Source organism: Vanellus vanellus, assembly GCF_965231255.1.
Source record: "Vanellus vanellus genome assembly, chromosome: 3".
In the NCBI taxonomy this organism is placed as follows: domain Eukaryota; kingdom Metazoa; phylum Chordata; class Aves; order Charadriiformes; family Charadriidae; genus Vanellus; species Vanellus vanellus.
The window spans coordinates 24,241,230-24,256,650 of NC_138907.1; the positions used below are offsets into that span (position 1 = coordinate 24,241,230).

At 35.7% G+C, this 15,421-nt stretch overlaps 1 protein-coding gene across 1 annotated transcript in view; it reads left to right on the plus strand.

Moving 5' to 3' along the window:
• GPATCH2 (G-patch domain containing 2) overlaps positions 1-15,421 on the plus strand; it is a 125,486-nt gene that overhangs the window by 91,922 nt on the left and 18,143 nt on the right. Inside the window, exon 8 of the mRNA XM_082481432.1 lies at positions 2,677-2,747. Within this exon, the coding sequence (XP_082337558.1) occupies positions 2,677-2,747 (71 nt within the window). The remainder of the gene's footprint in view (positions 1-2,676; positions 2,748-15,421) is intronic.

Below are 15,421 nucleotides of genomic sequence, written 5' to 3' on the forward strand. Positions count from 1 at the left end.
TTCTTCAGCTTGTCTTCAAACATGGAGGAATACCTTTCTCTGTGGATGGTAGTAAGATCTAAACAGAACATACTGTCCAGGAACTTTATAGTGTGAAAATAAGTCTGGTTTCATTTCATGAACGTATCGTTAACTTCAACTATTCAGTAAAAATAAAAGTAGCTGAATATGTCAGCAATGCATTGAAATTTAAGATTAAAGTTCCACAGTAAATTTTTTAAGTTGGTAAAAGTTGATATAACACTGTTGATTTCATTAGATCTGTGCCAGTTCGCTAGACCATTTACAAATTTAAATAGATTTGAAACTTCAAAAGGAAATAACATCTATAGAATCTTTGAAGGGTTTGTCAGAGGATGATCTATCATGAACGCTTGTACCTCTCGTGAATCATAGTTTAAATCAGTGTATACTTTCCTGTCCCCTCCCCCTTCTTTTGAACTCCAGAGCAAGCTGAATCTCTAAAAGTTATATTACTTGCCCAAAACTGCCAGAGTGGATAAAACCTAGTACAGTTTTAGCTGTAAATTGTGAACCTCTAACGTGTTACATTAAGATGACTGACACTTAACATCTAAACAGACGGCTTTATATGATTCACATTCAACTCTCATTATTTTGTAACGCATTTCCTAGTAAAAGAAAGACATTAAAAAGACCATTTTAAATATGAGCATGCTTCATCTTAATTAATCAAGTTAAAAAGTTCTCTTGGGTTAATCTTTATCCTCTTCCTGAAATTCTGATGCTATAAGTAGTCAAATTTGCTAGATTAGAATGAGTTTGAGTGAATTTTTTTTTTAACTGGATTTTTTAATATATCAATAGTCTCACATAACAGAGTAGTTAACTGAAGATGTACTGTTTGCTTCTTTAAAAGATTCTAAGCTTAAAACAGTATGGAAATTTCCTTGCTGAGAAATATGCTAACCTACATCATTCATACGGGCAATATCCATTCAGCATAGAGTGTGAAAAACGTCTGCTTAGTTGATACATAATGACAAATTAATTAATCTTTTCTCAGATAATAGTAGATTTGAATTAATTTTAATTTTTATGTGTTTATTTTGTACTTCCTAAGAGCTGTGTTTTCAGAGCTTATCTGAAGTTCACTGTATTTGTAAATTACAGATTACTAATGAATTGTAAAGTGAAGCTAATGTCACCAAATGCTACTGGCATATAATGGGTTATTCTTTTAGACAGGTAAAAGAAAAGAGAATGACGGTGCAATGTAATTATGACAATTTTGACAGCCTATAAAATTCTGACTAAATTTGTGAAGATCCGTAGTGTATAACTATCGGTTGCATTGGTTTGCTACTTTCTCTTTTAATTAGTTTCTGGAGTTGAAGTTGGTTTGTTAGAACACAAGTAATTAGCTAGCCAAATTTAAAATCTGGCAGGTGATCTGTGTTTGTACATGCTATAACTACAATTTACTTATCAGCCAGAGAATATTGATAAGACTGTTCCATACACATTGTACGAATGTCATGCTGGTTAAAATTGTGGCTACATTTCAATATGAATTTTAAGTGCTCCGATTTGTTGATGATAAGAAAATGAAAAAGTTATTTTATCAGAATAAGGTGCCTTACCTTTATGTACCCTTCAGATTGCCTTTTAAAACTGGACTGCACTATTTCTACTGCATCTGAGAACTAGATAGTTGAAATGACAAGGAGCATTCCTTAAACAAGAAGCAAGCTGTAGAGAATTGGGGCAAAATTAATCAAGTGTAATTGGTGTCATTTGTTGGAGTCCATGCTCACGTACAGCATTAAGGTGTAGTTGGCCAAGTCATGAAGTTCATAATTTCCTAATTTCCAGTAGACTTCTAAATGTGTTTGCTGTGAATATTAGATCCATTTACCTGAAGTCTGTTTCTAAACAGTCTTTCATTCTGTACTTTCTTCAGTGTATGATTAGTTTCAAGAAACATTTGTATTTTTTTTTTACTGTCTAGTTTTAATGTCTTGAGTGTAACTTTTTGGCAGTCGTTTTTTAGTGTTACTGCCGCTTTACTCATTCTGACAAGTATCATAATGCTGGAAATAGACTTCTGAATATCGGAGATAGTCTCAATAAAAAGTCTTCCTTTATTTGTCTAAAAAGAAATAGAGTAAAACAGAGCTTGTTCCAGAAACTGAGTCACCGTTTCAGTTAAACGAATCTTTCATTATTCCTACTTCCCCACTATTATCGGAGGCTTTAATACCGTGTTTTTGTTGATTCTGCAACTTTGAAATTACAAAAGCTCCTGGGGCTTAGAGGAGTTTATAACTGTTTCATAACTGCTTAGATACAAGTGCCAACCTGAATAGTTTTTCGTGATATAATTTCAAAAATTTAAATTGAAATTGTGAAAATTGTAAAATTTTATAGCTGAGTTAATTGTAAAATTGTGAATTGCGTGGCTTTCCAATGTGCTTTGAGAATGCTTTAATTTTTACTTCCTCAATTATTTAGGAATTTTAAATTGGTGGATATATCTTGAAATATTAATTATTATTGTAAAATTCTGTGAGATGTCCATCTCTTCTAGAGTCTTGGGTGAAAACTATTGAAAGATTACCCAAGACAGGAAAGAATGGCATTGTCGGGATATCATTTCTAAAAAGCAAATAAAGGCATTGCTTGTGAGACTGTTCTGAACATTTTTTTTAATAGCTTCAACTCTTGCGAGACAACCGATCAGAGAGAGGACACAAGAAAAACAGCTCTGTAAAAACAGCCAGCAGGTAAGTTAACGTTCCAGCTGTCCTTAATACTGTTTATGAATTTGTTGATTTCTTAACTCTCAAATGTTTATATAAGAAATGACGCCATTCTTTTGGGGTGTGTTTTCAGAGGTCTTCTGGGATTTTTTGTGATTTACTTTTCAAGAATTTCTTTTATATGGCATGATCTTTGCCTTAAGTGTAGGTATTGGACTTTATTGGTGACTATATCCAACTATACTTGCTGAACTTCATCTCTTTAGTGAACACCACAATTAAATGGAAGCAAAAGTAAGGTTTGTGCTTCTGGCACGTAAGTTAAGTGCTGAAAATGTATAAAATTACCATTATACAGACATGCTTTTGAAATCAGGAAGATAACTCAAATACTGTAAAACTTGTTCTTATATCACATTTTGACAGTAAAAGTTTCATTGTGAAGACTTATTAAAAACAAATCTCGTTCTGATCTCTGCTTCTTTCCTCCCGCTCAAAAGACCAAAAATGCAGCACTGAACTGATGGGCACTGGTCTAGGAGTCTGTTCCTAGAGGGTTTTTTATATATATGTTACCTTCTGAAGGTATTCTGCCAAATAATTATTTTAATTCTATTACTTTTTAAAATTAGAAACTAGAGAAATGTTTCCCTTGCTATGCGCAACACCTTATACAATTTTTACATTGTTCTGTAAAGATGAAAGTGTACTATCAAATTATGTTTTAAGTTTTTTATAAAGATTTATAAAAGTTTTAAGAAGATTTATATCATAATGTAATACTATGGGTTTCAGTGAGACAGTTGTCTTTCAGGCACTTGTCTTTTACTGTATATGTGGTCATCCTGAAATAAGTTATTAATATTGTTAAATACTTGCTTTGATGAATACCTGTAAAGGGAGACGAATACTTCTTTCAAAAATATGCATATTAAATACGAATCTATTTCATTGTATACAAGTCCTAGTTACATGCTCGAAAACATTGGTTATGCACATGTTGGTCATTCATCTTCAGAAATTGTGGTTATCTTTCTCTATTAAACCTTTTATATTAAGCCAAAAAAATTGTGAAAATTTCTGAATACGTTTTCTGGCAAGCACACTTGTTAAGTCATATTTTTGCTCAGAATTTTAGGTATGAATTTTCACCATAAATGCACTCTTACTATCAGGCTGCCTACATGGAACTTAGAGTATAAAGTGGATATAAAGTGAGCAGTGAGGAACAGGTTATATTTAAAGTCATTTTAGGATCTTTTTTTTTATGCTGTAGCAATGTAAAACGGTGTCAGAGGAATTCAGAATCATAACTTACGTGTTTGTTATTCCGACCAATGAAGCTCTCGTAAAGTGATTGCTACCTACGCAAGCAGTTAGTTAGTTAGTTCTTTAAAGTGAGACTTGAAGAGAAATTCTTAGACTTCTATGAAAATGATATTTTGATGAACCATCTGCTGTCCTAGAATATCAAGTCATATATGTCTTATTTACAAGATGTATATTGAACAAATTTTAACATTCTTGCTACAGTTCAGCTGCTGAAAATAAGAATTTAATTCCCACAATGTGCAAACATTTTTTCTCTCAGGCCAATAGCGTGTCTGGTGACTACTTTCTTCCTGTAGCTTAAGTGTTCTATAACCTAATATTTTGCTTTTTGTCAAAAGCTGTTACAACCAAAACAGAAATTGAATTCCAGATATATAGGAACAACACAGGACAAATACATAGTTCATCTCCTCATATGTTCATAAGTACCTATCCTCATTCAGTTCAAGACAGTTCCTCGGGGATTCTGTTCCTTACAAATGAAATTCATTGTGCATAGTGACATATGTCAGATTTATCTGTGGTTAATATTGAAGGCTAATTTTGTTATGACTTAATTTTAAATTATCACTTCTACCAAAAGGGTTAATCTTAGTTTCACCGGGCAATACAGAGAAGGAAAATATTTCTGTTTAACAAGGTACCTATAGAAATTACTGGTTTAGTAGCAAATATTGTTCACAGAGTTAATAAAATGATGAACATCACCTTAGTTGCAGATGGGCATCTTCATTACTGTGTACGAAATCTTAAGATGCAGAAATCTAAATGACAGATTTCCATGTGCCCAAATACTTTAAAAACCACTAAACTACAATGATGCCGATCAAATGCCACAAGGTTACGTTACAGAATTAAGAAACATTTTAGTCAATCTTTCATTATTTCAGTGTACTACATTCATATGCAGTTAAATCTTCTGTTGAATGCAAGTGCTTGCTCACACCTGAAAGTCTGAAGCTTTCTAAAATTGACTCTAAATTAGTCCGTGCATGTGTCAAACTAATACAGTTAACACATCAAGGTAATTTAGATTAGTAACCCTCTTAAAAAGAGGCATACAAAAAGTAGTGGCTGTGGCCTTATATTGTCTTAATGTTTGTCGCTAACAGCAGTGATAGAGCAGCAGCAGTGAGTAGGTGTTGGAAATTCTATAAAATTATTGTACTTATCCAGAATGCAGTTTAATCTGCTTTTATTGCAGATTATTTTATTCTCTGGGTCAGTCTTCATATAGTTTTCACGTGCCCGTATTTCTTGTTGTGGGACTATCTTTTTTTTTTGCTTTTCTGAAATACGGTTTTTCTTGGGAATACGAGATAGGCGTATACACACACATTTTTCTGTGCTTGCCTTGACTTTTCTTACCCCTTTTGGATGACTGAACACCATTCTCGTCTCAGCATGTAGACAATATGTAAATACCCATATTACATTAGATCAGTGACTTGTGGAATAATTTACTCTGTAAATACATCAGAAAGGTGTGGAGCTCCAAACACGGCAGTGGTCTGCAGCCGTCTCTTTGTGGCGAAATAATAGTGGTATTTGCTGGGTGAACTTTAATGTACTGGGTTTCTTCTATTAGGTTTCTTCCGTCAAAATTAATAATAATGAGCCAATCCCGTATAAACTACCACGACCTTTTACTAGTGGCAAGGTAATTGGATCGTTGAGAACTGTTGATTTGGCTACTGATGAACCAAATGTTAAGAAGGGGAACAGTCCTGCACCACAAAACTTAGAACCTGGATAGACTATGTTATACTGATACAGTTCAACACATGATCTGTATTCAACACGTTTAAATATACACATATATATACCTATATATATACACACCTATTTATGCTACCTTTACAGACAACTACTAATATGTAGCTTTCCCATTAATTATTTAAATGATATAAGCAGTACTAAATAATACTAGTTCAGAAACTGCATTTGTTTCTCCTGTATAGCCTTGAAAAAGTTCTCTGTTTACATAATTTGTCTGCATTTAGGACAGGAGCAGTCCCCTCCCCAGTCCAGCTACACTGCTCAAAGGTGTTAATTCTTCCAGCTGCTTGTTTCCATCCTCCACTCTTTTGCCAGTAAAGAAGTTTTTTTTTGTCTGCAGTTTTTAATACGCTTCGGGCAAAACCAGCCTGGTTAGCTCAACTCACCTATTTAAATTAAATTGGCCGGTTTTGTACAAACCATATTATGGAGGGCTCACATGATTTCTTCCTCCGGCAGAGCTGTGGAGATGATAATCTCCAGCAGATGTGTGATAACAAATAGCTCGGGATAGTAATGTCTTCATCTGGCGCAGTTGTTAGCAGACCAAATGTCTGTCTGTAGCCCCAGGCTGTGGGCAAACAATTGAACATGATTGAGTTATGGCGAGTTAACAAGTTGCTGCTTGGCAGCTGAACTGCCATCGCTGATCGTGCGCTCCTTGTTTGCCTGCTCCCATCAGAGGGTAAAGCACATTTCCTTAAGCCCCCTTTGTCAAATTTTTTAAAAATGAGTTCTACCTAAAGAAGATTCCCCAGGGCTACGAGATTCGTTTGGTCGGCTGTGGAGACAGCGCTGAACGACGTTTTGCTGAGCTGCTGTAACGTGATTTTGAACATGTGATTGTATTGTTAAATATACGGGGGACCTCCATCACACAACTGTCTGCCTGTCTCTTAATATTTAATGTATTTATCCTCACAATACTTTACAAAGTTAGGAAGTACTTTTATCCGCATTTGACAGAATAACCAGAATCCTCTAGCAACTTAATATTTTGCCTTTGGTCATACAGTCGATGCCATAACTAGTTAATTTATGCTGTAATGTAGAAACAACAGAATTGCAGATTGGGAAAACAGAAGAAGTTAAACTTGCATAATTATTTCCTTTACTATATGTAATGGTCTCGTGTCATATTTCTTCTGCAGTGTGCTTCTGTTAAGTATCGTTAATTGTTTTATTTACATACTTATTTTTTCTTATTGTACTCTAAGTAGAATTTGACACAGGCATGAACTGAGAAACTGAAAACAGTGCCAGAAGTTTTTCTGCTTTCCAATTTTTTTTGGTCATATCTTGATAATTCTATGTTGGCTTTCCATGCTCAAATGCTCCCTCAGAGATCTTTAAAAGGGAAAAAAAAAAAAAAAAAAAGCTATTTGTAATTCTTATGCAGTTCGGTTCTGGCTTGCAAGAAGGCTAAGTCACGCTCATAAAAGTGATTTCAAGGTGGTGTAGAATTATACAAGTGAGGTTTCAACTAGCTAACGTGCTGCATTAACAGTCTAGTCAATGTAGCGGCAGCTTAGTACGAAGTAATTTGCCACTTCCTGTGGCTGCCAAGTAGTAGACCATAGCTCGAGGTAGAGGTAGTACCTTGATATTTCTTTAAAAATCAGCGGGATCCACCTAATCAGCCGTTATTATAGTGCGAAAGGAGGACTGTGTGCCAGTCGGCCAATCATCACCTGTTGCTGCTCTATTTTGATCTGGCAAGAAGTCTTTGAAGTCTTCTCCTGCGGTGGTGAACAGCACAGCCTGAAATACGGGTCTTTGCACGTGTGGAGGAGACATTCAGGAAAGCAGACTCTGGAAGTAGTGTGAGAAGGGTTACGTAACGGAAATATGTCAGATGCTACTAAATGGTGATGCGTCAATAAAAACCCAGAACATCAGTCATAACTTCCCTGTGTTTTCTGCAACTGTCTCTTTCCCTCCTTTCCCTACAACCTGATTTAAATATGTGCCTTATGTTGGTACAAGAGGATGAAGATGGCTCTCAAGAACTTTTGCTTTTTATGGTTAACAGTGTTCTCTATGAATTAGTATTTAAAGAAAGCTCCGAGGAGAAAAATGACACCAAACCTGAGGAGAGCTTTTCAAAAGTGTATTATTGCTTTGGTTAGTTATATGACTTTGTGCCTTTCCCAGTTTGGAAGGGAAACCCCTGTTTGTACATTTGTACATCACTTACTCATTTCCATCTGATGATACGGATCATGGCACTTTTTTACATAGATGTGACAAATAGCATTACAGCTGCTCTTTATTTGATCTTCTAAAGAGACAAAGATGTGCAAGGATTCTGCCTGCTCCCTCTTTCCCACCGTGTCATCTGTTGTTTGGGAAAGAGTCCTAATTTGCAGCAGATACAAAACTATTTGTCGAGTTGCAGGTTTGCCAAAAATAAATGAAACCATTAATTACTACATTTTTTGAGCAGCTGTTAATGGATTGGGATAAGAAAACTGTACATTAGACTACTGGTTAATTACAAGAACTGTAATTGTTTAATGTGGCTTTTGCGGAATGAAATTACAATACCAGAGGAGGTAAATTCAGCCAATTTTTGAAAATTATACATGAAAATGTGCACATACTTACACTGCAGTAAAGCTAAGGAATGCATATCTGGTTTACTCGGCAATTCAATTCGGCCATCACTTGTGCACGTATTCCCAACAAAAATACTTTAAAAGAAGGTAATATTTAAACACGCCTTTTAATTCAAGTGTAAAATTATTAAAGGTAGTAAGTTAATATCTTGTAACCCCAGAGCTAATAATACAGGAGATTCGGATATAATATTAAAATCCAAATGTGTTTACATCATTAGAAATTAACAACTAAGCAGTTTTATCTGCTCTTTGGAGTGCCATGAAGCAGTAACTGTACTGTTATGATTGGTGCTTAATAATATTTGCAGTTCCAGATTAAATTAGGTGAATGTTTGAGGACACATTGCTTTCCTCCCTTGCCGTCACCTTCAGGGACAACATTATTCCATCAGTTTGGTTTTTTTCTTCTCTGGGAAGAATAAAAGATGGTGCCATTTTGGAAGAGGGCAATTCCTGACTGACTTTTCTATACTATGGCCTTATTTTTAAGGTCCCAAAAAGCTTTTCATTTTGGGGGAGGAGGACAGAGCGACAACAGTTTGATTGTTATTTCGAAATGTAGCCGGAATGTCATGCTTTATTCTTCAAACCTCAGCCTCAGTTCATGGATAGATTTAAAATATCCATTGAGTAAATGAACTTTAGTCACTAAGTGTCTTAAAAGTATCGTATTTTAACTCAAATTCCATGAGAACATTTGCAAAAGTAGCAGAAATTTTGAAGAGACCATGCTGTGTTTGGAAAATATGTTTTTCTGTATGATCTGAGCAGTTTCATTCCATCTTTACTGTCAGGGTGGTGAGACACTGGAAGAGGTTGCCCAAAGAAGTTATGGATGCCCCATCCCTGGAGGTGTCAAGGCCAGGTTGGACGGGGCTTTGAGCAACCTGGTCTAGTGGCAGGTGTCCCTGCCCATGGCAGGGGGGTTGCAACAAGATGATCTTTAAGGTCTCTTCCAACTCTAACCATTCTATGATCTTTAATGCAAAACTAATTAATTACAAAACCACAAGACAAATTTTGTTGTTATTGCACTAAAATCTAATATACTTTGTAATACTGTACATAAATAAGCTGCTAAATGGTACTGAGAATTTGTCATTTAAAATTGAATTCCAGGTGCACATGAGTATGTTAATTAACAGGAAGTCAATTAGCCCTGATTTTCAAAAATATATGTAATTAAAAAATCAGATAACCTCTAGAAATTATGTACTTCTGGATCCTCTTGATGTACCATCTGGATTGAATTTTCCCCTGGATGAATTGATAGCAAATTTCTTAATTTCAATTTTCATTTTCAAATTTTAGCACGTTATGCTTGTTTCTCACACTCAACAGCATTAGACTCTCTTTTTTTCTTTGAGGTCATGCTCCAGAGCTCAAGCTTTGCTTGTCTCAGCTTATTTGTTAAAATGCTAATGGCATAAGGATAAAGTTAATTTGGGCTTCAGAGGTGTGAAGACCATTCCTGCTGTTTAAGGTCGGAGCAGGAGCTATGTGCGGTTGCATTGTAGTTCCAAAACCTGCTTAACCTATTGTTAAGCAACGTTGCAATCAAAGGAGGCCATTTGGCATTCTGTTTTTCTGTTCTTATTGTAAATTAAACTGTGCGTGCAGTTTTTACATTGAGTTCCTACTAAGCTTAGAGGGATCCTTGAATCTCATATACACAAAGCAGCATCCGCTGATGCACCTTCGCTAAAATTCTGAGGCGCAGGCACGCTGGCTTCTATCCAGACTGGTTTTGTGTAAGGAGAGAAAGAGTTTAGAAGAAAATTTGAGTAGTTTGATTCAAATTATGTAGAATTTTTGTGTTTATTTTCTGTTTTGCTATTTTGAAATTGTGATCATTTATTGTAATAATACATTTCGGCCTATCTGGAAACTAATGTGCAGTACCTGTCATAGCCAAAAGGAAGACAAGGACACTGTTCAGCCTCCTCATTTTTGGATTTGGGAATTTGTTTTGCCAAGGCTCTTGTTACTGTACATATATATATATATATATATATATTTTAGAAGTTTTAATACCACTAAGAAATAATACAGAGCAGGAGTACATAAGTAAAGTTTTTGCTGTTAAAGAATGTTGAAACTAAAAGGGACCAAAGAAAAGTAAATGTTTCTTTCACTTTCTCTTACCTACTCCTTTGTTATTAGAAAGTCAAGTTTTGCATTCACTCCTACACATGCAGACCCCTTGTACTCGAGGGAGTTGTGTGACAGTTACTGAGGGGAATGGGTACAGTGTTAGGAAACATAATTTGCTTAATGTTCAGTCTTAGCTTTAGTCATCTATTTTTTTTCCCCCCATCCCACCTTGCACACAATTATATCTTTGTTTATCAGATTATTATCTGCATTATAACTGTACTATCTTGGCCAGACAATTAGATTGTTTGAAGAGTTGGTTTCCAAGCATAATATTAAAAATAGGGAAGCAGAAGGGACTGAGGAGGAGAATGCTGCTGGGGTCCAGCTGCAGAGCTGTTATTTTCTTGGAACCGATTGGAAGGCAGTAGGTTAAGGACTGGCTGTAGTGTTTGTAATGTGACAAAAAGCTTCTGGATCGCTGGTCGAGATCTAGGTCTGAATGACTGATTAAAAATCATTACGTTGTGCTGGCTCTTTACCTACATTAGTTGAATTATTGGTCTCTTGTAGTGGACCAAATTCATTCCCGTTGGCCATGCTCGCTCACCTTCCCAGCACAAAGGTAAGGAAAGAAATTGGCATACAGGTTGAGTGTTTCCAACCTGATAAGACATTTTGCTTGTTCCATTTCTGAGCTACTATATTAGATGTTTGTGGATTTTTATAGTGTTACTTCTTGCTCTGTACCTGTTCTAAAAGGAAAGGATTTTGAATACGGTGCTAATGTTTGAAATAATTTAACCTAACTCTGTGAGAGTGTAACCCAGAACTATATAGGTAGGATGTGGTTTTTAAAGTCTTTTCAACAAAACAGATTTATCCTGCGCTGACTTTATTTACTGAATATCACACTTAGTAAACAAATAAGTGTCCAGAAATAGCTGGGAGAAAATAGTGTAGCTGAGTAAGCTATCAAGTCCTTCTGTGGAAGTATCTGTTCAGGCCCATGGTTATTGCTCAAGTCATATTTTCTAAATCACTTCACAGCTGGATCAGGGCCCATATCTTTTTGGATATCAACAATGTTGTCACAAGATGAGGAAGGTACGAAAGAATGTTTGCTTTAGAATTTTTGAAACAATATTGTCCTGTAACAGGATGCTATTCTATTACTGCAACCTATTTTCTAACTACAGTTCACCATTACGCACATGAGCATTAGTCATTTTTATCAGGTGTTGCTTGACATAAAACAGTATTAGAACTTGCTGTCAAAAATATTTGGAAATATCCTGAATGAATGTGATTTATATTCTGAATGAGCATAAATATTAATTTCCTTTCTTGAAAATGTGAAATCGTGTCATTTGTTGAAGAAAACTGTAAATTATAGCTATTTAATTTTTAACAGAAGTAGATTTTTTTGGTTTATTCCCTCGGTGTTCCTTTGTGACTTGTTTGTACACCAAGATATTGGTTTGGATTTGCCTTTATGTAATTCATATACTTTTGATCAATTCCAACTCATGCCCAATTATATTACACTAAATTAACATAATTCAACAGATGTTGATATTTAAATGTTTCCTGGCATTCACATCTTGGACAGCTGTCTTAGAGCTTGGGGAAAAGGCAAACATTTAGAGTTAAATGCTGAACATATGCTTAAATTACTAATTAGAAACAAGAAAAAACAATGCATTATCCTTTCTGAGGGCAGTAGGCCTCTACTACAGAAGTTTTTTCTGGAGACTCAGTTCGCAAATAAAGTACATAAGTGACTTGAGATTGGGTGTCAAAACATATGTAGTGATGTAAGTTTTTATTTTCCATTGTGTTTGCTAAAATTATGTCAGTGTGGAGTTGAGTGTGTGGATTTGTAAAGTTCAGGAAAATTTTTGGCTACTTCTGTGTCTGAATGACGCTTAGAAGTGCTGAAAAAGATAACAGAAAGGAACGTATTAGGATATAGTATTAGGTGATGAGATAATCTGATGGGGCCGGGGGAAGATTGTATTCTTCTCATAATAGGATTGCACTAAGACTTTCAATAATACAGGTATGTCACCCTTATGTTTAAAGTTATGTTGAGAACAGATTGGCATAGTATGAAAGGAGGTTGATAGAGTTGCATGGTTTTATCACATCTGTTTAAGATTTAATAAAAGGAAAATAGAGTGCGTAGCGCTTGTGGTTAATGTAATGGTTTTTGCGCTTGCGGAGGCAGGTGTAGCAGTCTATTATATAGATGATGTCATTCTTTAGACAAGTCTGAAGAAAAGCTTTACTGTTTGTAAAAGATGTGGAAGAATCAAGTGTGGAACTGATTTTACCTGAATGATGTCTGAGAAAAGCGCTACCAAGAAGAAATGTATTTTCATCTTCATAAGCGTTAAAAATTAATATCTATGCTGCATATACATTGTATTTCATTATTATATTGCCAGTTCTTTAGCACTGAATGAAAAGTTTCTGTAAAGACTTTTAATGTATTTGCAGCAGTATTGGTCTACCAATCCTACCCAAGAGAGAAATTCTATCAATACTGTCAACTCTGGTGTTGGGAGAGGTGGGGGTGGTTCTTTCTACAACCTCCAGAAAGTTAGCATGAGGGAATATGTATGAATTTGTGAATTAGTTCACATATTAAAACCAAAATCAAGCAAACTATAAACCAAGATTTTTAAGTTTCTGATTTCCAGGAATCTGGATATCTCCTGATACTACGTATCATGAATGCTGCTTTTATGGATTCCATAAAAGTCATTAAATCCTTCTAATTCACTGGGAGGGTTTGATGGAAGTAGAGGTAGACCTCAGGTACAGCCTAAGCACACAATCTCAGTATCCCCGTTATCGAAAGTATTTTTTTTTTTTTTTTTTTTGTGGAAAAAGGGCTCAGGTGCAGAGCTGTCCACCAGGAATGCAGCTGACACAGTAGTTTTGATGTAGACTGTGGTGCGTGTTAGGGCATTTACTACACTGACCGCCTAGATTGCCACCAGGCACACATGCATGTGACTTGTTTCTCTGGAAAATAAAAGAATAGATTTCAGACATCGATTTGACCTAAAGTCGAGTAAGCTTGTGCTGAGTGAGGTTTATCTCAAATGTTCTTAGCAAAACATTACAGGATTGTTTTTCAAGATTGCTAATACTATATATATATATAATACTAATACAATACTAAGACGTGGAGTCCAAATCTTCATTGTTAAAGCAACTCTTTTGTTCACTCTTACCTGTTTTCATCTACTCCCCAGAAACATTGACCTCAAAGTAGTGTCCTCTGTATCTATTTGAAGTACACATGCACTATACGTATTTTAGAGAGCAAAGGAATGTGAGTGCCTTCTTCAGAATGGACAAGGTGCCATCCTTCTCTAATCGTCCATGGGGCACATACGTTAGTGCATATGTTACTCTAATCTGGGTGTTCAAATGGAGACCAGAGGCTGTGTCTGTTTTGGCCAAGCTGGGTGCTACAAGGGAAAGAGGAAATCTTTCCTTATAAAATTCCTTAGCCATTGTTTTTCATATATTTTTCCTGAAAAACAAACGTGCCTTCCATTTTTCAGTGTAATATTATGAAATCGACATATTATGAAACATTTTCTGTGGTTATACTGAGATACATGCCAGAGGCAAAGATTAGAAGTATTTTTTATATCTAGATAATAAAGAGCAGTCTTCCCAGGTTTACAGCACAGACTGCCTAGTACGTGTATTTGAAGCGGTACCTTTGATTAAGTCCATACTTCCAGAGACTTAGGCAAATGAACGTGTGGAATTTTGTGTTCATCTTATCTAATTAGCTTATAGTGTGACTGGACACTTAGAAATACATATATGACAGGTCTTTAACAGTCTTTACCTCTAAACTGATCATAAACTGTTTCATGGACTCGGGATGCTCAGGAAGCCATTGTCTGCAACGTGATCAGGTTTAGGAAGATACATTAAGAGTTAAAGTTCATCCAAGCTCTTTCATTTAAGCAGTGCTAATGGACGCGCTTCCCTTGGCCACCAGGTACAGCAGCGTCTGCGTTTTAAGCCCTGTAAGAAATAAAATAATCTGTATTACAGATCCATTCTGTGTAACGATGAGAACCATTTCTGTGATATTTTTGTGTAACAGGTACTTGAGCAATGGGAGGTTTGCTCAGATTATTCTTTGATTTTATAAAGTTGAGCAGTTCCACACATTCCATTCTTTTAACCATTTTATTGGCTTGCTTCTGTTACCCAACGGTGAGTTCCCTTTTTTTCATTTTTAACTGCTGCTGTCAACATTGCTTCACACATTCCCTACTCAATTTCAGTTTATAAGAAATTGTGCAGTCATTTCAAGCTTAAAGTGAGTCGTGGTCCTCACTACATTCTCGCTACAATCGTATCTGTGTTTTAAGACTGAGGACTGACAGTGTCAATTAGGTTTCCCCTTCAAAACAATTCTCTCAAGCCCCTTCTAAAATGCAAACCAGTCCACTCTTGCCTTGTTGTAATCTCTTGTGAAAGAAGTCCACTTGTAAACTTTTATCAAGCCTCTCCATTAGCTGAAGCATTCAGTGGTGATAAACTTGCAGAGTTCTACAGCCATCTGCAGGAATGCATTGATACTGTGGCAGAACAGCGGGTCACTGCTTACCGTGGATTTGTTCCTCAGGTGAGAGAGATGTTAATTGGAATATAATTGGTAGGCGAGTATTGATCGTTACCGATTCATCTAATTGTGCTATAGAAATCAGGCTTTTTGAAAACTGTATTGCATCATAATAGTATGCAGCATAGGATTCTTCCAAGTACAGAGATTTAATAAATGCTGTTAAACAAAAAACAGACACTCTTCCACCTCTGCCTTTGTTAGTG